A 26,089-nucleotide genomic window follows, 5' to 3' on the forward strand; every position below is an offset into this window, starting at 1 on the left:
TTCAGATGTCCCCACACTCAAACTTCCTCAGTCTCTGAATCCTTAACTGTAGTGACGAGAGGGCGAAAACCTCCCTGCTGTGCTCCAAGCCAAAAGCGGCAGGGGCCGAGATTGAAATGTACCTGTGTAGGTTGTGGTTTCTGTCAGGGGCACCAGTCAATGGCTCACCACAAGGACAGAGGGGGGTGCACTTGCTCTACTTCTTCCTGGCGCTGACTGGCTCAGAACAGACCATTTTTTTGGCCCGGGCTTTGCCCGTGCAATGGGATTGCAACAAGCACTTTTTAGTGTGATCAGGCCACGCCTCCTTCCTCACAGCTGTTAGCACATGCGACTGCTCACGCAAAGGGATGATGGGGATGGAGTCCCTTTGGTTCAGAGCCTTCTGCGGGGGCCATGAACTCCTTTTCCAGAAAGTATGCCTGGGTGGAGTTCACGGAAGTGACCCAGAAACTCTGAAGTGCTACACAGAGTTCCGCATGCGGCGAAGTGCGTTATGTCCCGCCAATTGCCTGATTTTTAGCGGCAGGTGTTTGTCCCACACTGGAAAACCAGCGCGAACGGCTCCATGCACAGCGCAAGAGGGCGCTGCTTCTTTCTTCCACTCGAGTAGATGTTCTACTAGAGCAGCAGCTTCCTCAACGTGAATGGAAGGTTTCTCAACTTGAGTGGTAGCGTCCATCCGCAAGTGCCTGCTTTGAAAAATCTCGCGGGTAGGTGGTCTGGAGTAAGATTTACCTTGGTCGTGCTCGCCAACTAGTGGAGCAGTTTTTCGGAACTCCTCGCGGAGCAGAAAGTAAACTGTCCTGAGTTCTGTAATTCATTCATGTCAGAACTTGGCGTTTTTCTGTGGTATAATAACATCTTGGCACCTTCATGCCAAGATGAGGAGCTAGTCAATAAAGGAGCAAGGCTGCAAACAATCCCCTGCTGTTAAACTCTTACTGCTCGTTCCCTGAATCGTTACAACTAGATCCGGCAGAATTAATTTTTCCAGCACTGAGTAAAAATGGTACTTTCTCCCTTTAGGTTACTCACAAATTCTACATAGGGGCTGCAAGGAGTACCTTCATGCAGACTGGTAAGCTTTTGGGGTGCGTGTTGGGTATATTTGTTATTCCCTCCTGCTAGAAATGATATTTTGTCAATACCTAGCGGCTGAGACCCTGTTCTCACTTCCTAACTTTTCGTATTAATGAAGGCCAAGTGGCAGATGGGGAACAACCCAGCGTCTTCAAATTAGGGAAAATACCATAAACAAAAACTGAACATTGGACTGACAGTGTGGTGAAATATGGTGATAAAAATCATACCGGTAATACTAGTAGTTTTCCAGTACCTGAGGTAACAAACAGCTGCCTGGCATTAATAGGTTATCAGCCTAATGATAACAGAGGGTGAGTAGTATTTGGGAAACTGTGTGTATTTGTGTTCTTTTCAACTGAGCACTAAATTGTATATTTGTATGCTGTATTGATATGTTGCTTATTATATAATAAGCATTGGACATAATTTCCTAAAATCACATTTGACTACCAAGTACTAAATGCTCTTTGTTCCTTGGTATTGTTTGTTTTCATTATACAATTCACAATCTTTTGCGGTCTGAAATCATGAAAAGGTAGTTTTAGGTGTTTGCTGGGTGGCTATTTTTGTTCCAGAATTAATTTGTAAAATAACTTACTCGGTTATTGAATATCAGGCCTGTGATTACCACTGCATTTCATGTATAACTGTTCAACAATTATTTTTAAATTATTTTTCGTTTAGCAGTGCCTATATTTTCAAAATTGTATACGTAAGTGAGTGAAGCAGAATATTAGTAAGAGACCAGCATTTGTAGTTTGGATTAGATACACCTTACTCTGCTGTTGCTGAGCAGAGTGGATCATGTCCTTTACAGCTGATATATGAGGTGTCCTGTAGTTTTGGTTTCTAGTACATATCTTTCAAAAACCTCTTGAAAATATTTTAATATCATCATCAAATATCTAAACTAGGATTAAAAACATACAATAATAACATTTTGTTTTTCTCTTTCTAAGAGCCAAAGATTAAAAGAAGAAAATTCATCTCTTAAGGAACAAGTTCATCAGATGCAGATATCACGACAGCCACTGTCCGAGAAGATCCCAGTGGCAGATCAGTTATTCAGGGAGTTGTCGCACTGCTTGTTCGACCTCAAAGCGCTGTGCAGTATTCTGAACCAGAGAGCCCAGGGCAAGGAGCCGAACCTTACTCTACTTCTAGGAATAGACCGTAAGTAATGTTAACATAAAAAGCCATTCAGTGAAGAAAATCAGATATTTTGGCAAAAAGGTGCCATATAACCATTTCCCCTTCATCTTTTCATTCCTTTCTAAATTTATTTGTAAAACAATTATTGGGGAAATTTTGATATTCTAAATCCAAATCATCACAAATGCGCCTTTCAAATATTTTGACCTTCACATCTGCATATACTTTTTACTTCAGTAGCTAAGGACAGATAACACTTTGCAGTTGTTTCCTCTTAATTTGAAGGTTGCATCCCGCAACTGTGTATGTGTTTGCGCTATATGATGTTGGCTGTTTTCTTATACAATCTGTATCTAAGGCGACTGCAAATTTGACAATATTGCCTTGATGGAGACAAGCTTGATATGATCCTCAGCAATAAGTGGAGCAGGGAAATTCTTGAGGCTACTTTTTGAAAGTCACACCACATCATTTGAAAGGAGGTATATTTGGAATTTTCAAACATGCAGATAAATTGAATATTATATGACAAGGTTGCTTGGTATTTAAGGACCTACTTCTAACATCCTGTGTGACCTGTTGGTCACTACTATTGTGACCAACTCAGTCTTTCATTCTTCTTAAGCTGATAAACTGAGTACCATTAAATTGTATTGTAGCAGGAAGTATAATTTAGACAGCTATGAAATGGCCAGCGCTATATAAAACAAAATCCAAAATGTTCTGTCAAGTAAACTTGAAAAATGCTTGAAAGTCAGTCACACCAACCCAAAGTGCCCTGTCCTCTTACACCTGGATTAGAGCCCAGGTGTTTTCACTGACCTCAATTTCAATGTTCCTACTGGGTTTTTTGGTCACCAAAAAAACAGTAGGGAAATTGAGGTCAATGAAAACATCTGGATTATACTCTGTTATACAGTATATGGGAAGCATTATCCTGTGATCCCATCTTAGTTTTGAGAACCACCCCCCGCCCCCCACCCCCCCAGAAAGTGTCCTGAAACACTCTTTAGAAATTGTGTAAACAGTCACACCAACCTACAACGTAAATAAGGTGGCTACCCCTGAGAGATGCTAAGCAGGATACAACAGGACTGAATTTGCTGGTATCTTTTAAAAGGTCTAACATCCTACGTCAAGCCATTCAGGATCAGGAACCCACCAGTTATCCTTTCCACATGCACTAGTTAAGAGTGTTTGACATGTGCTCCTACAAAACATACTGATACCACATCCTTCCTGCCCACTTGATTGCTTATGAAAATATTCACATACCTTTGCCCTATTTGCTTTGTAGTGAAACAACCCGCCCTCTTCTCCTTTGGGGGCAGCCAAGTGCCATTTGCTGCTTCCTCCTACCTACACACACGTATACAGTAGTGGTTATATCTCCAACTACCTCATACACCACAGTAAAAATCCCTTCTAATACCTCCACACATATGGATGGTGGCTATTGGAGGCTTGTGTCTGCTGATTCCTTACGTGAACCTTCTACTCAGGCACCAAGATTGGACCCAGAAAACTTTATAGCAATATCTAGTCACTGTCTCCAGGTGCAGCTGAACAACTGTCTATGTAATCAGACACCGAAAGCGACGACCGTGCAGTACATAGGCTATGCCTTTATAGATACAAGATTCGGAGTGGCTGAGACTTCTTAATGTATCCTCAGCATTTATGTTGTTCTCAGTTGAGGAGATTGTCACCTCCCAAATCATCTTACTTGAAATCCAACAACTTGTGCCATAAACATATGTCTGCTAGTTATCCTCATACCGTCTGTGGTGTATTGTCAGATGACAGGATGCCTCATATGATCTATGTGCCCTCATGCACCCCATCCTTACTATTATACCTGAGAATCTAAGAGAATTGAGGCTTTGGTGAAGTAAATATTTGTGTAGGGCAGTCTTGCTATAAATATGTCTAATACAGCTTGCCTTTTGGTAAGGTACACCCGTGCTTTATGGGAGATTGCAGCCATGGCTAACCCAAGCTTGACAGAGTTTAGTTTCATAGGCAGAGAAACTCTGTTATTTGATAACTGTGTCAAAGTAGGTTGTGCTGACTGGCTTGGATGCAGTTGGCAGATCTGTGTAGTTCAGTATAGTCTTTGACAGACTTGCCTAGGTGAGAACCACTTTCTTATTGAGGGCGGTTCGTACACAGTTGCTCGGTATGCCCTTCAAGTGGTCAGCCAGCACCATTTCAGAAAAAAAAACGGATTCTTCAGAAACATTCCAAAAGAGCTGAATGACTGCTGAAGCATGGGAGTTAGCCCCGCTCTTCCGACATTTCATCAACTAAATCAGAAGTATAAGGACTGCGGTCACCAGTTAACCAGAGGTAGCGGTAGGGGAGAGAAACACTGTTATCTTCCTCTTCCTTATCAGTACCAGCAACACCCAAAGTTCTCTGAGGCATCAAACTTACCCGCTCAAGGATTAGTGATTGGAGGACAGGTGTCGCACTACTTCAAGAAGGTCAGACAAAACATTTCACACCAGTAGATCCTCCAGATTCTGATAAATGGTTTCTCTCTACATTTTCTGAGGAAGTCCATGTTAACCTCCTTGTTCTTGCCCCACACAAACATCTTCAGCAAAGTGATATCTTCTCTACTAGTGAAAAGGCAAACAAACTAGTGCCCCCATTAGTAATCAAAAGGGGTATTACTCCAGATATTGCTGTATCCCAAGAAAGGGGTAGGTTTGCACTTGATTTTAGACCTTGAGATAATGAAATACATTTCTCAGAAAAAGGCAGGTTTGATATGCTGATGGGACCTCAGTCCCTGCAAACTCTTCATTAGCCATACTCTCTGGTTTCTTTATCTCTCCAGGATGCCTATACTCTGATATCCTGATATCGACCCGGGACTGGAAACTCCCAGAATTAATTTTAATAAGAGATCAGTATTTTTAATTTGCTGTCCTGCCCTTTGGACCGGCCTGTGCTTCGAGGATGCTCAAAAAGATGATGTTGGTACTTGTAGTTCAGCTGCACCGTTGCAGACACTTCGTCTCAACTTACCTGGTGATTGGCTTCTTCTCCACCTCATTTGTTAAGGATCATTACTGCTACAACCATTCTTATAAAAAAGTTCGGCTTTACATGGAATGAGAAGCAATTATGGCTCATCCTTCGCTAGCCCAACCAGTTCATTGGGGCATTTGTGGAAACACTCTAGCCATGTGTTGAGAGAGAATGTTAAGTAGAAACCAGATGATCTCAATGTCAATGCACCAAATAAAAAAGGCTGTCCTACACCTTCAAGTCTTTATGGTTTTCTATATTTTCTGGTTCTTCTTGTACTTTTGAAAATTACTGTTGACATGACATGATATGGATCAGAACTATGTCAGCTAAAGTGCGTTGTACACCTCCATTGCATATCCAATTTCTAATATTGTAAACCGATCCAGACAATCTGTTGCTGTGTCACCCTTTAAGACCTCCTTGGCATCAAGTGACAGTGGTCACAGATGCATCTTTCCATGGCTAGGGAGCAAACACAGATGATCCTACACTCTGCTCCCTGTAAGTCCCCTATCTAGGTCTTGAAACTGAAGTTACTCAAATTAACCCGTAGTCTTTCTCCTATATTTAAGGAGTGCTCATGTCCAAATACTAACAGGCAAAACATCTGCAATATTTACCTAAACAAGCAGGCCAGAGTTGGATTAAAACTCCAATGAGGTGCAGTGACTGTGCTGTGGGACTTGGTTAGAGACATAAAAATTGATCTGTCACAGAAGGTGATCATCAACGCAGCTTTCTCAGCAGACTGTTTGTAAATCTTAAACAGGAATTATAGTAGAAAGTAATGGACCAGTAGTCCCACTCGTGGCACACTGAAGAACGATCCGCTTGCCACCAGGGAGAAACGGAAATGCAGTTTGTTTTGCTCCGTTGAATTTTCCAAGAAGGGATGTCGATTCAATATACTTTATTCGGTTTGTTAGAACAACCATAAAAGCGTTACATGAGTTAAAATACACATTTAAAATCAATTATTTGATTTGGTCACAGGTTCCATTGCCATAGAGGACATATCTTAAAAAATTAATACCACAGCGCAATGCCTAATTTCATAACCATTCAAAAACAATAGCTGGCCATATCAACATTGTACAGTCTCACATATATCTTATCTTTGATCAATTAATAGTAAAAATACCTTTCCTGACATTAATTGCTTTTAAAATATATAATGCTACATGATAGCAAGTTCCCGGGTAATTCAGTGCAAGGAGCAAATTCATAGCAGCATGATGCGATCTTACACTATTTTTTATAAAAAGCGTTTCAGATAAAAACATCTAAAATGCAAATAAAATTAACAAAAAGCATAAAATGCACAGCGCTTTGTCTAGAAGATTCATCGCAAGGGGTAGAATCCAAAGGGCATATTTTTATAACTGGAAATGCAACTAGGTGGTGTACTATGCCTAATCTCAGTCTAGTCAGCACATAGCGATGTGAGGTTTTGTTCACTGTAATCAAATAATCTTGAATTCCATTTTTGATTCAATTGATTGATAACATTTAAAACTTGATTGTTTCTCTATAGTACTCTTACAAGTTTATTTTTTGTATAGCAAAAATGATTAGTTAATTTCATTTTTATAGAAGTAGACCACTGTACCCGGGTTATCAAGAATCTGGATGTTAAATAACTTGCTCTATGTATCCATAACATTTTTTAACCACGGGATACGTGATTTTTTCTCAAGGAGTAAACAATCTTTAATAATAGAGCTATTAAAAACTGTCTCATTTTTAGCCTATATCGATCTCCATACCAGCAGTGGCCGCATAGAGGTCAAATCTGCATGGTATGTCAAATCGACCTACCTATGTATTAATTCAGTGGATGCTGAGGGAGGTAGATTTAGGAGATGTTTTAAAAAAGCATTTTCTTCTTGTTGTAGTGCCTGGCTGCAATTATATCCCCCCGCACGATATAAGGTTGTAGTAGCACATCTCGCCTTATAAATTGTCAGCATTTTACAGGGTAATTACCTCATTTAGATGCAAATCTAAAAAGCCCATGTGCATTCTTAGAACGAACATTAAATAATTCCTGATTCCATTTCCCATTGCTGGTATAGGTTACCTCTAGATAGCAAAATTTTGTAACAGTCCGAACTGGGGTGCTATCAATATAGAAGGTTTTCCATTTTGTAGTTTTGGTGCCACATATCATGGTAAAGGTTTTAGTTTTATTAATTAGCAGGTTTCTTTTCCCTATAAACATACTAGATTTGTCCATGAGTCGTTGTAGACCAACCGGGGTCCTAGACAATAATACCGCATCGTCTACGTATAATAGAATCAGTATGAGATTGCCAGATACTAATGGTGCGTCTTCCTTCTCCAGCTGCAACGCTTTATCAATTTCATTAATAAAAAGTGGGAAAAGTAGGAGGGCAAGGACTCAGCCTTGGCGAATACGACATTTTACTTAAAACGTTGAGGTACACTCGCCCTGTTGTCCATATCTCACTCTGCAAGATAACGTTTCATAAAGCCTTACAAGAAAATTAATTATACCTTTGGGTGCCCCCAGTTTAAGTAACGTATGCCACAAAATTGTATGGTCATATAGGTCAAAGGCACTACTTAAATCGGCAAAGCATAGGTATATTCTCCCCTCCTTAGCACGTGTAAATTTGCCTTTTAGCAACTCCAGATTAATACATTGTTCTATAGTCCCTAATCCTCTTCTAAAACCATATTGCGCTGGAGAAAGTATATCATTGTCTTTTGCCAATTTCTCCAGTCGCAATAATAAAACTTTACTCATTACTTTGATGGATTAATCTAGAAGTGAAATGGGACAATAGTTTTTAGCTTCTGACCTATTTCCTTTTTTATAGATGGGGACAATAACTGACTGACCCCATAATGGAGGTATACACTTTGTCACAGCTTGATTAAAAACCCTTGTGAGAATTGGCATCCACAAATCGGGCTCAGCTTTATATACATCAACAGGTACTCCATCAGGTCCTGGAGCTTCCCCTCCCCTACTGCCCCTCAGTTCTTCCTGGACTTCTTCCACTGTAAGCTTTAATGTTATAGCAATCCACTCACTCTGTTTTGGATTAAGTGCCATGGATGTATCAACACCCGTTGGATTCAAATTACCCCTAAAATGTGTTACCCAAGCTTCGCTTGTAATGTAGGATAATAATTCCGGGAGTGAGTCATCCTTCAAAAACAGCATATTTACAGTATCCCAAAATAACTTAGTATTTGCCATATTTGCGGCCATGGAGAGTTTGTCCCATGCTATCTCTTGTAGCTCCCTTTTCTTCGTATCAAGGATAAGTTTATAATTATATCATAAGTTTTTAATTTATACGTTCTCTCTTTTCTTGCATTGTAGAGCTTGTTTCAGTTGCTTTAATGCTTCGGTGAAAGTATGATGAAAACACCCCTTCTGTTTTTTCCTTCCCTCCCTAATGTGTGCAGTTAAAATCCTGTTGATAATAGTATTAATCTTTATAAAGTTAACAATCAGCTCCCCTAGGGTCTACATCTCCTTTTAAACAATAGATAATCTCTGTGTTACATTTTAAAAGAATTTCATTTATAACTTTTTGGGATTCCACACCATCCCAGCTAATACAGGTCCCATTGGGTCTATGTGGGGCAGTGTTTACTACTGTACCTTGATGCATTGACCTTTTTTGGCCCCACATTTGAAATGACATAACAATACAATTATGATCACTTAGTGATAATTGGGCAACCCGTAGGATATCGCACATGTAGGTAGCGTTAGATGAAATTAAGACATGATCAATATTCAAATTAGCATTCTTCCCAATCAATGTTGGTATTGGGTCCCCATCAGTATCAAAAGCACACTGTAATATGTCGAGTTCATATTTAGCAATCACTGTATTTAACATTTCCCCATATGCATTATGTATAAAATGTATACAATCGTTCCCTTTGTCATTCTTGATGACACAAACATGAGTGGCTGCCAGGGAGCATGTTTGGATATTAAAACCTCCAACCCATATGAGTACCACATTATTACTAATGGAATCTATAAAGGAATCTAGCCCTTTATCCAACTCAATTACAATGTTACTCCTGTTAGTGTCAAACACATTATTATAGTAGTTGATCTCAATCACATCCCTCCCCTCTTTATAGTGCAGCCATATGATCTGTGAGTGTGCCCCAATTGTAGCTACTTCTTTAACAATTACTGGTAAGTTATTCGAAATGAGGGTCAATAACCCCCCTTTCGCTCTTCCAGCACTAGATGGTACAGCCTCTAACCAATATGACGAAAATCCATCTATATATATTGGGTCGAGGCACCAAGTTTCTTGCAGGCAAATCACGTTTAACCCATTAATAAAGTCTTGCCATCCTAATGTGTCTCGTTTGCTCATGAAACCTGCATTGTTCCAAGTTGCTATTTTATAGCCATTTCCTATACTGCTTTCTAAAATAGCAGTCGGAGTCTCCAGATGACTATCTACGTCCCTATTTATATCATTTGATTTGTTAGGAATACAGTCTTTGTTTATAGTAACCGATGAAGATCTATCAGGGGGGATAGTCATTACTTCCGATACCATGCAACTATTAATATCACAGCAATCAACTCTAGAACCATCAGCAATTATGATATCAGATGGGGCCCTATCGAAAAAAGCATCTACAACTTGTTGAATTCTACGACTGTCTGCTATCCCTATTCCAGTAACGTTAGTATCAATGCTGGCCGGATAGCAACCCCTTTGTCAGTCGATATCTTGTAGATTGCTCAGGGCCTGGAATCTATTTGAAATCAGTAATGCGTATTGGGGGTGAGTAAACATATCAAAGGGCGCCCCAGGTTTGCTGTATTCTCCTTCTGGCCTCATTTGGGTCGGCCTTAGGTGCCTAGAGTAATTCTTGCCAATCTTGGTTTTTTTAAATTAATGATGATACAATCCCCTTTATAAGTCTTGCGTAAGGGGCCTTTCCAACTCACTCTCTGCGTGAGCAGTATTTGGTCAGCTCCTTCAACTGGAAATCCACTACTCTGATCTTTAGGCTATCATAAGACTCATTTTGTCCTGGCTGCAATGGGGGATATTAACTAACACTGCCACATAAGGGCAGCATTCATGTGGTAGATTTATAGATCCATTTGCTCTATTATTAATATTATTGGCCCTATTCTCCTCCCTTTTACAGGGTTTATAGTATTTGATCTATCTGGGCCAGATCTGTATTCATAGGATTGTTCCGCTTGATTAGCCTCAGCCTGCTGTCTTTCGCTAATGTTATTTCCTAGTGTGGATCTCCCACTTATTTCCTTTGAAGTTGATGGGTCGTTTATACCCCTTGGTACAACTCTTTTTTTGCCATTACTCAATACCTTTTTTGAAGGGTCAGTTATTTGTTGTAATGAACCAATTGCATCTTACCTTATTGTATTTATCTCTTTTTTATTGTTAGTGCTTATGTCCTTAAGCATACCACTAATCTTAAAAACTTCCGTAGATAATTTATTATGTTTATCATTAGTTGGCATTAACATTTCCTCAATTTTGCCTAGAATGGTATCTGTAATCTGTGTCATTTGTGCATTTATAAGCAAATTTTGCTCAGTTGTTCTTTTACAGGCTACGGTAGTTAGTCTTGTGCCAGCTCTCACAGTAGGGCCCTTCGCATTCTTACTAGCGCCCATCGTTACTTTCCTACCCCCTTTCTTTCTTTTTGTAGTAGGTGTACCATTTGGCGTTTGGGCACAACAGCTATTCACTTGTACTTTAGGTTCATGATTTAGCACAGTTACCGGGGCTTTGGTGGCTCCTTGTCCATGAATAGGGGTTAGATTTTCCAGAATGGTACCACTTTTCCATAACTAACCCAGCATCATCTACTGGAGACCCTCCCAATGTTCTACCTAGCCCAATAGAAAGACGACGTTCAGTTCTTGCACGTTGCGGGAAGGAACCAGAAAGGAATTGCATCGTCCTGGAGAACTTTTACCACCAGTCGTAAGCAACTTGTCCTCCACTACACCTAAATGTGTGAAAGAAGGTTCCTATTAGTGTTTGATTTCTAATTTCCTGCTCTGGGGTCCTTATTTTTTGGCAGACTTGTATATCCAATGTTAAAGTAGGTGCTGCAAATCTCTCTCAAGGATGCAGGAAGGATACACTCTGCAGGCTTTTCTGTGATCTACACTCACCTAGACACCAGGGCATGTGGTAGTTCTTAAGTTAAGCCACAGCAAAACACTCAAGGCAGGTCTAGCAATTCTCTGCTGCTACTAATTCTGAACATTTCCATTGATCCTTTAAGCTCAGTCAGAAGTCCTAAAACGTTTGACCTAATTCTACTGCAAAGATACATAGGTTGTCATAGAAGCCTTCCAAGCCAACTGGTAAAATTCACGTTTACAACACCAAAATAAATATGGAATACAAAAAATACTTAAGAAATCACCGGTAATATGGTCCAGTATTGCCATCCCGGCTTGCAGATAACACCACCAACTTGACCATACATCTTATGGTTTGTCACCAGAACCCCTTGATGGCTTTATAGGACTATGGGTCATATGTATGAAAAACGCGTTTTGCAATTCTCAAATTGCGATCTTTAGGGAATCGCAATTAGAGAATCTCAAAATGCAATGTTTGTAGGATTTGCAAATAATTTTGCGAATCCTACATATTCCTTAATTGCGAATCGCAAATTTGAGATTCGCAAATAAGGAATACCTTCCCATTCATTCCTATGGGCTAGGAGGCCCATAGGAATGAATGGGAAGACATTCTCAATGTGTGATTCCCAATTAGAGAATCGCAAAATGAGAATGCAATTTCAAGGTTGCAATGGTGTCAAAAGGACACCCTGTTGCACCCCTGAAATAAGCATGTGTGCACATGTGGCACACATACATGCCCTAAGGGCATGTATGTGCGCCACATGGCACTTTGAAAAATGCAAATAAGTGCATTTTTCAAAGAAATCACAAATTACCACCATCCTGAAGTTGGTGGTAATTTGCGATTCCTTAAGCCAAAATCGCACAACTTGGGTGCTTCCTACATTGCATTTACGGAATCGCAATTTGGGATTCCTTAAATGCATTCGCAAAATAGGGAATCGCAATTCATTATTTTGCGAGTGGGTTTTTGTGTGCTACATTGTACACTGCCTAAATTACGATCGCAAATGCTGAAATTCTGCGAATTTCAGCGTTTGCGATCGCAATTTGGCTTCATACATATGGCCCCTAATTCCTAAGTTACCAGTGTTCTATAACATGTGTAAATATGTGTACACTCCTTCAACTTTACAACTTATTCTATTCAGTGTAGTTTGAAGACTCTTAGAAAATATGACTGTTATACTGATTTATCTTTTTTATACACATCTGCATTTGTTTATTTTTTCATTTGTTTTTCTAACAGCCTTGAATGCCTCATCTGAAGAAAGTGATGAATGTCACAGCTCAGAATCTCTTCAAACGAAACTCAGCGATGTGCATCAGTTACGGCAGGACATCGATGAATTAAGAACTATAATATCAGACTGTTACGCTCAGGATATGGGGGACAACTGCATAACCCAGTGACCCACAGCTTGCCTCAGAGCAGTATTGACTTTTGATGTGAAATTGCTGCTGCTTCACTCTCCCTCCATGCATTTCCGTTACAGAGCTATATATATACTGGTGGTCACTGGCGAATGAATACGTTTGGAAAGCACAATGAACACCAGGAGCCCTTCTCCTCTTTCGTCTGATGAAAACATGGTCGTAGAAGTGCCAGAAAACTGTGCTTTCCCTTCTCCAAACTACTAAGTGTTGGACCAAGCTGTGAAATGTTTTAAAATGAGAGGAGATGGAATGTGTCTCCCATTTGACTGTTTTAAATTGTTTGTGCAGTAGACAGTGGAGGGTTCATGAAGCAAAACATGCTAAAAGTGTTATGTGGTGGTTTAACTGAAAGGTCATTTGGAAATGTATTTTTTCTGTGTCTGTTCTGCTGCTCTGACATTTTTAACGTGATGCTCGTGTGGCTCCGCACAGGGCCACTGCTTTGTGGTACTTCTACTGGACATAGCGCACGTACTCGAAGAAGCAGAACATTGTCACTATTGTCTTTCTTCCTTCTGTGCAACACAGTATAGGGCAAGAACTCCATAGAGGTTACACAATAAAGATACAATGTAAGAGCCAGCCAATTTTTGAGACAATGTTGGGAGCACCAAGCTGCTTATTGAGGATGAATCCTGCACCTGTAAATATCCATAGATGATCTTTTGAGTTACCCACTGACTGGTTCAGTAGTTGTTGTAGAAAAGGTAAATTCTTCATTGTAAAGTTGGTATGCCTAACAGAATCATGATGATTAGCTAATGTATGCCAGAAGTGGCTTTGAGGCAGTAGAGATGTAGAGAGTGCTTCCAACAGAACGAAAGTGAGATGGGAAGTGCATATACTGACAATGCTATTTGTTCTAATATTGCATTTCCAAAACATCAGCTAACCTTGCCAATGAGTGGTACTTTTAAAATAGTTGTTTTGTGTTTCCACATGCTGCCCCTTTGTCTCCATCAATGCACAATGGTACAGCATCAATGGACTTGTTGGTGGAATGTTGATTAAAAACATTCCTCCGATTGTAGGGGTCATTTGAGAGTTTGGTCCAGATGAACGACCATGTCTAAGGATACAACGACTAGTATTAGTTTACTGAACTGACCGTTGCTAAGCTATGCCCGTGTTGTGTTATAGCACACTGAGGTTTTAAAGTATGTAATGCACTTGATTTGGAAGCATTGCGCTTCCCTACCCCAGGGCCTGTAGCACCGCAGTCTTGCCTGTGCAAGGGTGCTGAATTGGCCCATGTTACTTTTGCAGACCTTACCTAAAATGATGCCGCACACAAAGCTATGATTCTTATTTATGGTTTCCAATATATAAGGTAAATAGTGATATTGGCTGCTGACTAGGTCTGTTTTCGTTTACAAGATTTGAATGTGCTCCTGTATGGCGTGGTTAAGACAGAAATGGGTGATTGATAATGTGATTCACATGGATATCCTATTTATTATAGATGAGTGGGTCAGCGAATGGTAGCCTTGATTATTTATTGCGTGAAGCCGGTTTGGTTGTGACAATTGTAGCTGTAGGAGACAATCTGCAAAGCTTGGGCAATCTTTAATTACCCATGGATGCTTAGAAAAGTTGGGGAGTTTTTTTATGATTGGATTTATAGAAGTATCAATATTTATACGTTGTGTTAGGGCTACAATCCGTAGATTGTACAGTGTATACTTACAGTAATAAACTACTGTATTGTAGATTGTAGCCGTCCTGAAACATAAATACGGTATCCTAACTAAGGGAAGATTATGAGTATTGCTATGTAATCTCTAAATTGAAGTTGGTCAAATCATGCAAAATTTTTAATCTTCATACAATAGAAGTTGTGTATGTATTTAATGTTAGTCTTTGGCTTTGGATGTGTAAATAGGGATATCAAAGTGTTTTGTAGAGTATTGTCCTCTTCATGTATCAGAAGGAGGTCTTCCTAAAAACAAAACGCGAGCTGTCCCATACACCGATTAGCTCTAAGGACTCTGTGTGTCGTCATTAAGATTCCTCCGTCCTAATAACTATATTTAATAGCTGTACAGAAACAAATATAGATATATTTTTTCTATTTTTTAAAAAAGAACAGTATTTTTGAAGTATTTTTTTTATGATCTATGCAAGCCCAGTAACCCTTGGCAGAAAAAAAGGGTCTACCCGCGTAGAATGTCTTTGTGATGGCAAAACATTTCCATAAATGGTGTACATCGTTCTTGGAAAGTGAAGCTCATAGACAACTTACTTTTTGCGAAGTGGAAATGTGTGCTTGGTAGCCATGGAGCTTGTCCTAATGCCTTTTAGGCAAAGCGTCTTTCATTACTGACTTATTGGCTTAGAAAAATACGTAGAAGAAATTTAAAATGTTCCTTACAAGGAAACATTACACTGTAATATAGTGTAAAGATACTTTATGTCCATGTGGATTTAGATGTGGGTCCCTTAATAGATGAATGTTTAGGATAAATTCTATAAATTTCGAGTTGAAAATGAAAAGTGTTGTCTTAACTCGCGAATTGCTGCAAAACTATCTGATAAGATTTTAGTGAAAATTTTCAGTACATCATCAGTCTACTGGAACTGAGTAAGCTCATAACACCTTTCCAGCGAATTGGATAATGCATGCGTTAAATATCTTTGGCATGCCTCTGTCTTGTGCTGTATCAGGATTGGTTCGCTGGGATAATCAAGCATATTTGAGAGGGGGTGCTTCTAGCGGAGGAAAATTTGTCCCGGTTATCCAGTGAATATTGAGTCTAACCCAAAAGTTTACATATAATCAAGAACTCTCCAGTGATGCTAATTTGACTACTGTTTGTCTCTGTGCCTTTCCCCAAACTCCATGCTCTATGGCATTCACTTGCTTTTTTGAACCTGCTGTCATTTAGATTGCTCTTGTTAGAAGGCTGTATTTATAATGTAAATGCTAGATGCCATGAAGAAATTTGTATGATGTGGTTTTCACATTGAAGGTTCTGTGTAAATCCACCGTATAAAGCTATGGATTATACTTCCGTCTATAGTGAAAAGGAGGGAAGGACGGCATGAGATGGTGAGCAAAAATTGAAATTCATATGCAGAGCTGGACTATATGTACATTATGTATGAATCCCTGAGGATTGCCAGCATCGTATTGTGTAAATGTGGGTCTGAATTTCAAGCGCGCTAAATACCTCGTTTGTACATAGAGTTGTCATGAACGCAGAGAAAAGAAAATGCATCAAGTGTTAAAAACAGTAAGAGCCACTGGATGGCTCATGCCTTTAGGTTTCTTCTTCCTGCCTCTTTTTAAAATATTTTGTAAGTAGGATTTGCAGCTAGAATTTTGAATGCCAAAGTTCTATTTATAAAGTAAATGTTAGTTGCTAGTATTTTTCCACTGACAATTTGTTTGCTCATGTTTTGAACATGTATTTACAGAGTAAAATAAATTTTGTTACAGAATCAAAGGATTGATGGGTCCACCCTTATTTACTAGTGGGGAAGATACTTCTTCCCCTGTACCTATTGTGTTTGGTTTATCTGCTTCTACAACAGTGTGTAATTTCTGATGAATGCAAATTACTTTATGCGTTTACAGCCATGCTGTGACTGAATTTTTTTGTATATTACAGAACCATTCATTAGTTCCAGAAGCACATAATTCAGGAATATGGTAATGAGGCTTTAGTTCTATACTTTTAATGCTGCCTCTGTATGAACTTCAGTTGACTCTTGGCTGATTTGTTGCTCAGCCGTTTTGAGGAGAGCACGGAAGACATGGTCAGGCCAGCACCAAAATAGTAGGTAATGTAGTAGTTGGTGGCTTCTGGCAGCAGCAGTCACACCTCCTTGCTGTGTCAAATAGTAGAGGAACAGCCCATTACTGAAGTCAGATACGCAGTCTTGTTGTGGAGGGACCTGCCACAGGTTCTCCTCATCAAGGGCCTGAAGAAGTATGACCACTTCAGCCCCACACTAATGGAACTCCGCTAGCTCTCCTTCCTGGTCCACAACATCTTAAAAGCTAGCGGCATCATCAACAAAGCCATCAAATCCACCACCCTGCCTATCTGGCTGAGCAGATCACCATCTCCGGTTATTTTGTTCTCTAGAGGTTCTTAATACCTGTAGCTGGAAAAACATCAGAATGGAGATGAAGAACTGCAAGAAAGATAAAACTAGGCAAGAAGTCACTTCCTCCTGTTTAGCAAGCTCCTGGAACTACAGCCTCGTGTCAGTCAGGACCACTCCTACCCTTCTTCAATTTAGGAAAGAGCTGAAGGCATAGTTCTTTAAAGAAAACTACATCATGGTGCAGTAAACAGTCAACACCCTCCTAAAAAGCAGCATCCACTGTCTAGCATCCCTTTCTCATTCTACCTCGATTTTCAACCCTGCACAGCGCTCCAATGCTTTTTATTTAGTGTTGGGCTAAACAAATATTCAGGGGCGGGCGGCAGAGCTCGTGGGTGGGGCGGGGTGTGCACGGTTGGAGTGGGGCGTGGGTTGTTTAAAAAAAAAAGTACCTTGCCGCCGCCTGGTCCCGCGTCTTCTCCCCTGCTCACCTGTGTCCAACTCCAGGTCGGAACTGGAAGCGGTGCTCAGCAAGGGTCTGGAGGGGTGGGCATGTTTTCCATGCAGACTGTAATGCAGCCTGCATGGAGAACAGGGAAGTGCACATGACTGTTTTGGGCCGCATGACTGTTTTGGGCCGCATGACTGTTTTGGGCAGCCCAAGAGGGCCGACCAAACAGTCATTGCGCACAGTGTTCTACCACTCCTCCCCTGCAGCTCCGCCCTGCCCCCTCACGCACTGCCACAGCAGGAGGAAAAAATAAAATGATAACATTCTGTTATTGTCATTTTATAATTTCCTTTCTTTGCTGCTCCTGGCAGTGGGGTGACGCTCCTCTTCCTTAGCGGAGGAGCTGCCACTGCACATATTGTATACATACATTGATACTGGTGCCCAAATTAATTTGGTGAGATTCAAGGTGGCACCCGCTGCAACTCAAGATGCCATGTAACTCCTCATCGTGAGCGGATTAAATCCCCAGAATAATCTACATTGCTTTGTCAAGTGTAAATGTTGTTCATAACTAATTATAATGCAAAATAGATTGTGATACCTATATAAAAGACTGCACTTTTTTTTCTTACTACTCACATTCTTGCATGAGAACTTGCCTGTAATTGGAAATAAATATCACTACTCCCTTCTTACGGGCACTGATTGCAGGCAAGTAATGACATTTTAATGCCAGCAACTAGCCACCTTGTGCTTTTGGGATTCACTGATAGTAAGCAGACCTCACAAGCGCACCACCTGAGTTGTCACAGTAGTACAGGCGGGTTTAGTACAAGCCAGATATGGCTCATGCACAACTTTAAGGCATGATTCTCTCAGCCCTCACCCCACCTGCAAGTTGCTCCAGTGGCATAGCTGGTGCTAGGAACATAACCAGGTACTGCATTTGTTCAGCTTGTGTGGCAAGTGGCTCCCCTTGTTTAATTTCATTGCTTGATGAGATGTCAGTTTCAGCTGGTGGTGGCCCTACTGAAATATTGCGTGAAGACTCAAATGGTAGGAAATAGTTTTGGCTCCACTCACTTCCCTTTCATTGTCTATAAGAACTTGCCTGTCAGCTGCCTTTTAACGTGTGATAGTTTGGAGCAGTTTAACATGCACTTGAAGCAAACAAAAAAGGTATGGACAGGTAGCTTCTTCTTCATATCATGTGACTCATCTTTGAACCAGTGGCGGCTGGTGACATTTGAAAGTGGTGTGATGTAAAATGATTTTCATACTGCACCGTAGCGAGCAAGCGTAGCAAGCGAGCCCGAACAACCTAAGGGTGGTTCGGGGGGGGGTTCTCCCCCCAGGAAAAGTTTGAAAAAAGAGTGGAGAAATGGTGCATTTTCAAGCAAATTTGAGTAAGCAGGAAGGTTAATAAAGCAATTGTGAAAGTGCAGTTATTACATTAATGAAGAGATGTCATATAACATAGGTTGCTGCCTATTCAGTATAACCACAGAGCTTCATAACAGACTTAGAGATACAATGCATTTCTGAGTACCTCACAGATGTTTTTTATTTAACAAACCACTAAACAGGTCGCAAACTTGCAGCATTCAACATTGTTCACTTTTTGTAGTTAAAATCAGCACGCCTGTCTTTAAGAGCAGCAAACATTTCAATAACTTGAACGTTAAAGTCTGGGATTCTTTTAACTATATATATAGCATCAGTTGCCTTACCTTTAACACTTGTGTTTGCTGGGTTGTAGCTGGGATGAAAGAGCAGCCAAGAGGTTGGGTCCTCTCGTTCTTCGCCCAAAACTAGGTAAAATGCTTGTCAGCTTTATCAGGTGCTGCAAATAAAAATATAACAATTTATTTTTGAAACATTAGGATAATCAAACAAACAATGGGGGGAAAAAACATAACACTCTAATTTTTACCTTGCAGTTTGCATGCAGCTCTTCGATGACAGTTAATAGCTCACTGTTCTATGTTAGGATTCTAACTTACAAACTGCAAGTAACAAAAGGATCTCTCTGACAAAAGCAGTGACTCACTGACCTATTTACATCATGTGCATTTTGTGATCTGCATCGGGTACATGTTCTTTGCAGCAGGCACATTAACCTTCTGCGCTACCTTTCCATGAGTCAAAACTTCCACTAGACAAAACTCTGATCTCTCTTTAGGGAAAACATTAACCCATCAGCGTTATGACATTTTTATTGTTTCTGAAAATTTCCGGAGGCCAGTGGTAGCGAGTGCTCTTTGAACCATAATATACTTGCAACTCCATTCAAATTACGCACTAGACAAGAAAGAGCGCAATATGCTGCTTAAATAAAAAGTACCAACATCCTGGAAAAAGCAAAGTCAAGCAGTACCACCTCGCTGACTTTAGGAGTCGACTCAACACCTGGCTGTTCGAGTAGCTCCACCTCCTACAAGCGCCTTGATACCTCTTGGGGTGATTAGTGCTCTAACAATCTCTGATTTATTGTTGTTTGTTCACCACATAATTCTCCACCCCATACCTGGCACCACTAGCTTGCCATGAATGGGCCTAGTTCTGCTACCTCACGTAACTTGCACATTTCATGAATGAGGACACAAACGAGTGCCGCTTATCTGATCTCCCTAAGTGATGAAACTGGTACAACTCACTAGTACACGCCACACGACCTATCCCTACATGAACCATCCAATGTTAACAAAAAGCTTTTATTTAAACTGGTTAATAATCCAGCGCTGCCTGTACACGGATATACTGAGCAAAAAGAATATTGCCTCCTCGAGCTGGAGATTTCATGTCACAGCCTCGCAGTGGCAGCACCTCACGCCTCTGAAGGACATATTACTGTTTGTCAATGACGCAAGGCCTACAATAAAAGGACAATATCTTAACTCTCCAAGCAGCCCTCTTATACCATCTGTGATCTGATATATGCAGCTGCGGTGCACAAGTAGGACCTGTCAGCGTGTTAGACAGATGTTTGTTCAGTGGCTGAAAAAAAAGAAATCAGTGTTAAAAACACCTGTGTTCTTTTTGAGGAGCTTTAAGAGCCCGGTACATTTAGCTTTTTTGTGCGAGTAGTAGTGATTAACACAAGACTTGGATGCGGTAGAATAGAAAGTCTCTGGCGCGCAAGCGCTACGCTGAGTCTGTGTGTCACCCAACTGCTGCAGGTAGGACCTGCTTGCGCAGCAAGAGTGAAAAAATGTCACAAATACCTCTATTTCTCAGAAAATGTGGATAAAATAATTTTCTCCAGGGAAAACGAGTTTCATGTTAAAAAAAGGAAATAAAATAATAATGTGTATTTGCATATGTACCTGAAGTCTTTTATCCTGCGTGCGCTTCGTACATTTCATTAACTTCTAGGAACATAGCGCAGATGCTGTATGAATGTTCATTAGTTTCTCAAAATGTATTTTGTTGCAGGGACATAACGGAGGGGAAATTGTTCTTCCATCTAAGGGTTTAGAAATGAATAATAGCTTTAATTCGAATCTCCCAAACCTGGTGCCGTTGCAACTTGCACCTGCTGCACTATTGTTCACTACGTCCCTGACAGAGATATGTGCAGGGTTTGGGTTGTTTGCACATACCTTACGCTGAATGCCATATCCCTTCCTTTGGCCCTTCCTGCAGTAACATATAGATTAATTCGTTTTTTAAACTTACCTTTTCAATCCTGCAACAAGTAGTGTGCTGCGCCTCACAGCCCCTCTGAGTTCCAGGGTGGGCTGAAAGTATTCAAGTTCTCTCTGTGACTGGGTGCTGTGGGAGCAGTGGGAGCAGAAATAACTGCATGTTTGCTGCAAGTGTGTGTTTTTTTGTAAACCTCTTCCCGAGCAGGTAGGCCTCAGTCAGCCTGTCTTTCCATGCAACTTTTAAGTCGCTTTATTTAGTTCCTTTGCTTCATGTCAGCTGAAGCTGTGGGGGGCCCTCCTCTGACACGAAAGTTGTGCCCCCCCACGAACCGCGGGTGCTGTTGTCCCAAAAAAATCAGTGTTTTTTGCTATTACAGTTAAGGACATAATGATAGATAATCCCTTTTCAATTACTGTTCAATTACTGCCGGGTCTGAGACCCGGAGGAACCCGCCGGCCCACTTAAAGTCTGGGAGCATTGTGCATCACACAGCTCCTGTATGCATTTAGTCCGATTTGGAGACCCGCTCGCACTAGCTTAAGAGTGACTCCTCTGCAGTTTTGAAAGCTGTGCTCCACCGCTCGGCGCTCAAGTAAGAGGGTAGACTTCGGTTTTTTAGTGGGGATGCTTTATGTGACGGTCGACAGGCAGCTTGTCTAGTAGCTGTTGTAACCACAGAGGATATAATATTTGGAGGTCGGACATGTTGAGCTTCGCACATTCCCAGCCCACCAGGCCGAGGGCACACATTAATTATTCATCCACTGCTTCAAAGCCATGGTCTCGAATGTGAAACTCTCCCACTGAAGGCTCACCGCGGGGGGGGGGACCTTATGACGTTTTCTTTGTGTTGATGGAAGAGGGCTATACTCTACAGATACAGAGACCATGCAGTATGGCCCGTGCCGTACCTCTGAGCAGGTGCACCGCGCACCATGTATGGCCGCTGTTGGTGTCTCGCTGGAGCTGACCTTAGTGTACACATTACAACCTTAGTGTACACATTACAATCATCACTACACACAGTACACAAGAATCAGCGACGACGGACTCAGTACTGACCGTAATATTATAAACTGTATAGCAAGAGACAGAGCAAAAATCGGAACATCACAGGCAGCAGGTCGCACCAAAGAAGACACGAGGTGTCGTGTGTGTGTGGCGCCGCGTGGTCTGCTGCGAGTGTGACGACGTCACAAAGAAATGGCCAATCACTGTTTGCATGGCTGCAGTTATTGGTCCAATTTGGTCATACGTTTCCAAGTGCCACCCACGAGTGGCGCACACACCCAATGGCGATTATGCCAGCCTCAGACTGCGCCAGTCTGCGCAGTGAACGCGTGCCTCAGCCAATCCAGACGCTCCAGTAGCGACTGGATTGTCTTGAGTAGGGACACACCCCTGCCCATTAGGAGACCGGGGGCTGCGGCATGAAGCGACCCTCGATCTCCTAATTTACAGGCTAGTGAGCATGTTTAGGATGGTCAGAAAAATGACCAGCCCGAACATGCGCACTATGCTGCTGCGCTTCACTAACTCACTGACTCTGACTGTCAGTCAAACGATGCTGCCGCAGCCCCACCCCCTTAGTGTCCTGATTGACTCCGGTGTGGCCCGGTAACCCGCCACCAGCCAAGAATTTGTGACTCAAGAACGAATTCATTTCGAAGTTCCAGCAACTTGTGTTTGGGCCATGTGGCATTAGTGGGGCAACGCCCCAACACCCCCAATGGACGCATCGCCACTGCTTTGAACTATCCTTTCATTAAAGGCTGCAACTGTTTATACCCCCAGGGTGCTAAGTGCTTTTCCCTAATGCCCAAGGCTGAGTGAACGAGTCGCACAACATGCAGGGCGTTTAGCAGTGGCGTGTACCACCTTTTGCAGCATGAACTGTCCCCTACACATTCCCCTAAGAGAGTCACATGCTTTTCATAATCCTTCCATCCAGTGATTACCTACAGACGTGTTTGTATACAAAACTATTTCCTTACTGTTGCTGAGCATCAACATAAGCAGATCATGGATATGACCTCTATCATAAGCCCACAATGTCCTTTGCATGCCCACCACTTTAGAATATAATTTTTTCCCACCAATGTGTTTGAACGTGTGCTGAGAGAGCTCCCAAAGAAGTCACTGAAAGTTCATCAAAAAGACCTCAAAAGAACTTGGAAGCAGTTGAGGGGTTACCAGATATCAATGCTCGATCAAAGTTTTCGGGGATATTCTGGGGTGAGTCAATGAAGTCAGAGAATGGTAGTTGATAGAGGTGGATTCCCTGATTTTCTTCTGTGTCATTTTAGTAAGAGCACTATTTTTAAATGTTCAAATGCTATAGTAATTTGACTCTCAACAATGAACAGCCAATATATATATATATATATTGTGCCTTCCAATAGATTTCAAGTCTAAGGATTTCTTTGCCTGTTTGCTATTTAAGACCAATACTGGTGCATAGGGACAAAGTGTAACAAGCCCATTGGGTAGCTTTGAACATAGCTGGGCTTTCTGGGTTAGAAAGGCAGGCGAGATGTTCCTTGTCGCTAGAAGGTGGATTTCTTTGTCGGTTCTGAGGTGGCTCAGGGTGAACACCAAGAGAGAGACCTTAAGAAAATTCTTCCAGCGGTCAAATATTTACATCACAAGGGAATAGATCATATGCCTACCATGCCCCAAACTAAAAAGCCCTTGAAGCTATCGAATGAAAAAGCTTCCAGGCTACCTCCTTAAACACCAAAGCCTTCAAACGAGAAGACAAAGTGACACAAACATAAGTCCTCAATAGTGAAAAAACCTGTAGTCGAAGGAGCTTGAGATTCATTCCATCCTATTGAGTAAAAGAAAGTAATTGGTAAGGATTTGCTCAAAGTTGTTGGCTTGACTTCTGGGGATGATCAAGCTCAAAAAGGATTGGAGAGCCAGGGATCCTCGAAAGCAAAGTCCCATAGGACAAAAGCACCTCCGACATCGAGAGGAAGAAGAGGGCACTGGAAATCAAGTTTATAATTTAATGAAAAAGAAGAGGGCTTTCAAGCAGTCAATGTCATTTACAAGGCACTAAAGCTTCTCGGGGTAAAGAACCTGAGGAAGGGGGCAGAAACACCTATAATAGAGGAAACACCACAGGAGGGTGTGCATGAGATAGAAATGTGAGATTAGGAATATCAATACTCTCAACCTGAATCAGAAGGGCTAGCTTTCAATGCTTGGTGAAGTAAAGACCCAGTGGCTGACAGAATCCACGCCCCGAAAAGGAGGTGGATATGTATTCCTCAAGACCATACCTCCGGAAGACATATTCATTTGCCATGGGGTTATCAAAACAGAAGCAGGTGCCTTTGGGTTACAAATAAAAATGTGAAAAAGAGGATACTGGCTTACTCTTGGAGACATCAAGCCCCGTATACAAGAAAACCCAATTGTTCAAGGCATATGAGCTGCAGATTGTACACTGTGCATTAGATCGCCATCTGGTGTTGGGCTCAGATGCTTGCACCTTGTTGTCTTGGAAGAAGTCTTTTGTAGTCACGAGATAGGTGACTCCTCCCTTGGACGATAGTGCGCATGGGCCTTGACTCCATCCTCAGATTGTTGTTTTCCGCCTTTGGGTTCGGATGTAACTTTTGCCCTCCGGTTCGAAACTTTGTTTTTCAAATTTTGTGACGCGCACACTCTCCGGTATAGTTATCGATCGCGTGATCTTCGACGCGCAACTCAACAACTCGATTCCAGTCGTTGACGCGGGCCATTGGGCTCATCCTTGCCGTCGAGCCTACAGCTCATGGAAAGGACTCCATTTAAAAAATGCCCCCAGTGTGGAGCTAAATTCCCACACAGTGACCATCACAAGGTCTGTAACCTGTGTCTCTCGCCAGAACACGACAAGAACAATTGCCAGGCCTGCGCCTCTTTTCGATCGAAAAAGACCATCCGTGATCGTCGGGCTCTATGACGCATCATGGCGCAGAAAGCAGCAACGGCACCAGTGGACATCTTCGATGAAGGCCCAGATGCCCCAGAAGACGATTCCGAAGACCTCGAAATCCTGTCCGAAGCAGACCACATCACTCCTGGTCAACGAGTGAGTACAATTGCCCCTACCCCTACTTCACCCATGAAAAAGAAGGCCCTGGTCAAGACTTCGCCTGCTGGCCCCAGTCGCGACCAAAAACAGACTTCAGAAGCCCCGCCTTCGGGCTCGGCTCCTAAGATAATGGAAAAGCCTTCCGGTTGCTCGGGACCTAGCAAACCGCATATCCCCTTCCTGAAAGCGCCTTCGGCACCGAAACCGAGTGACCACCCCACTCCCAAAAAGAAATCTGCTCCGAACACCTTGACGCCAAAAGAAAAACCTTCGGATCCAAAACCAAAGCCTTCGGAACCGAAGATTTCAGTCTCCGTAGCCAAGCCAAAGGACTCTAAAACAACTCCTAAGGCCTCGGAGCACAAAACTCAACCCCGCTTGGACCCGAAAAAGTTCGCGCCGAAAGTGGTTGTTGAGGAGGAAGAACTTTTTCGTCCGGATCCCGTCGATCCGAAACAGAAAAAATTGCATATCGATCCCAAGCCAGGACATGTGGCCGCTGTGCCACAAAAGAGGAATCTGGACACAACAGACACTCCTGCAGTGCCTCTGAAGAAAAAAGACTGTGCCACATCACCTATATGACCCTCTTCTCCTGTTCTTCCTATACCTCTCTCACCTCCACACCCTACACCACGTCCAAATCCTCCACCACCACACGATGATGATGATGACGACGTAGGGGGAGGGGGGGCAACAATGACCCTTTCACTGACCCTGACAATGATACGGACACGTCACAGGATGACGTGGACGATTATGATGACCCAATAGATCCCCCAGACCTCCCAGATCCCCAGCTATATACAACAAAACCATCTTCCCCAGATGACAATATTGGATTTGGGAAGCTTGTTAACAGAGCTGCTATTTACCATGGCATTCACATGTATTCAGACCCTGCAGAGAAGGATTTTCTCCTAGACACTTTTGAACAGTCACAAAAATCTGTACAAATACTGCCAATGCT

General features: G+C 41.9%; 1 protein-coding gene across 1 annotated transcript in view; it reads left to right on the top strand.

Annotated features, from left to right (window-relative positions):
* CEP85L (centrosomal protein 85L) overlaps nt 1-16,323 on the top strand; it is a 464,377-nt gene extending 448,054 nt beyond the window's left edge. The window contains exons 12-13 of the mRNA XM_085611285.1: nt 2,046-2,259; nt 12,690-16,323. Of these exons, the coding sequence (XP_085467411.1) occupies nt 2,046-2,259; nt 12,690-12,853 (378 nt within the window). The 3' untranslated portion in view covers nt 12,854-16,323. The remainder of the gene's footprint in view (nt 1-2,045; nt 2,260-12,689) is intronic.
* The last annotated feature ends 9,766 nt before the right edge of the window (nt 16,324-26,089 follow it).

Source organism: Triturus cristatus, chromosome 6, assembly GCF_964204655.1.
Source record: "Triturus cristatus chromosome 6, aTriCri1.1, whole genome shotgun sequence".
NCBI lineage: Eukaryota > Metazoa > Chordata > Amphibia > Caudata > Salamandridae > Triturus > Triturus cristatus.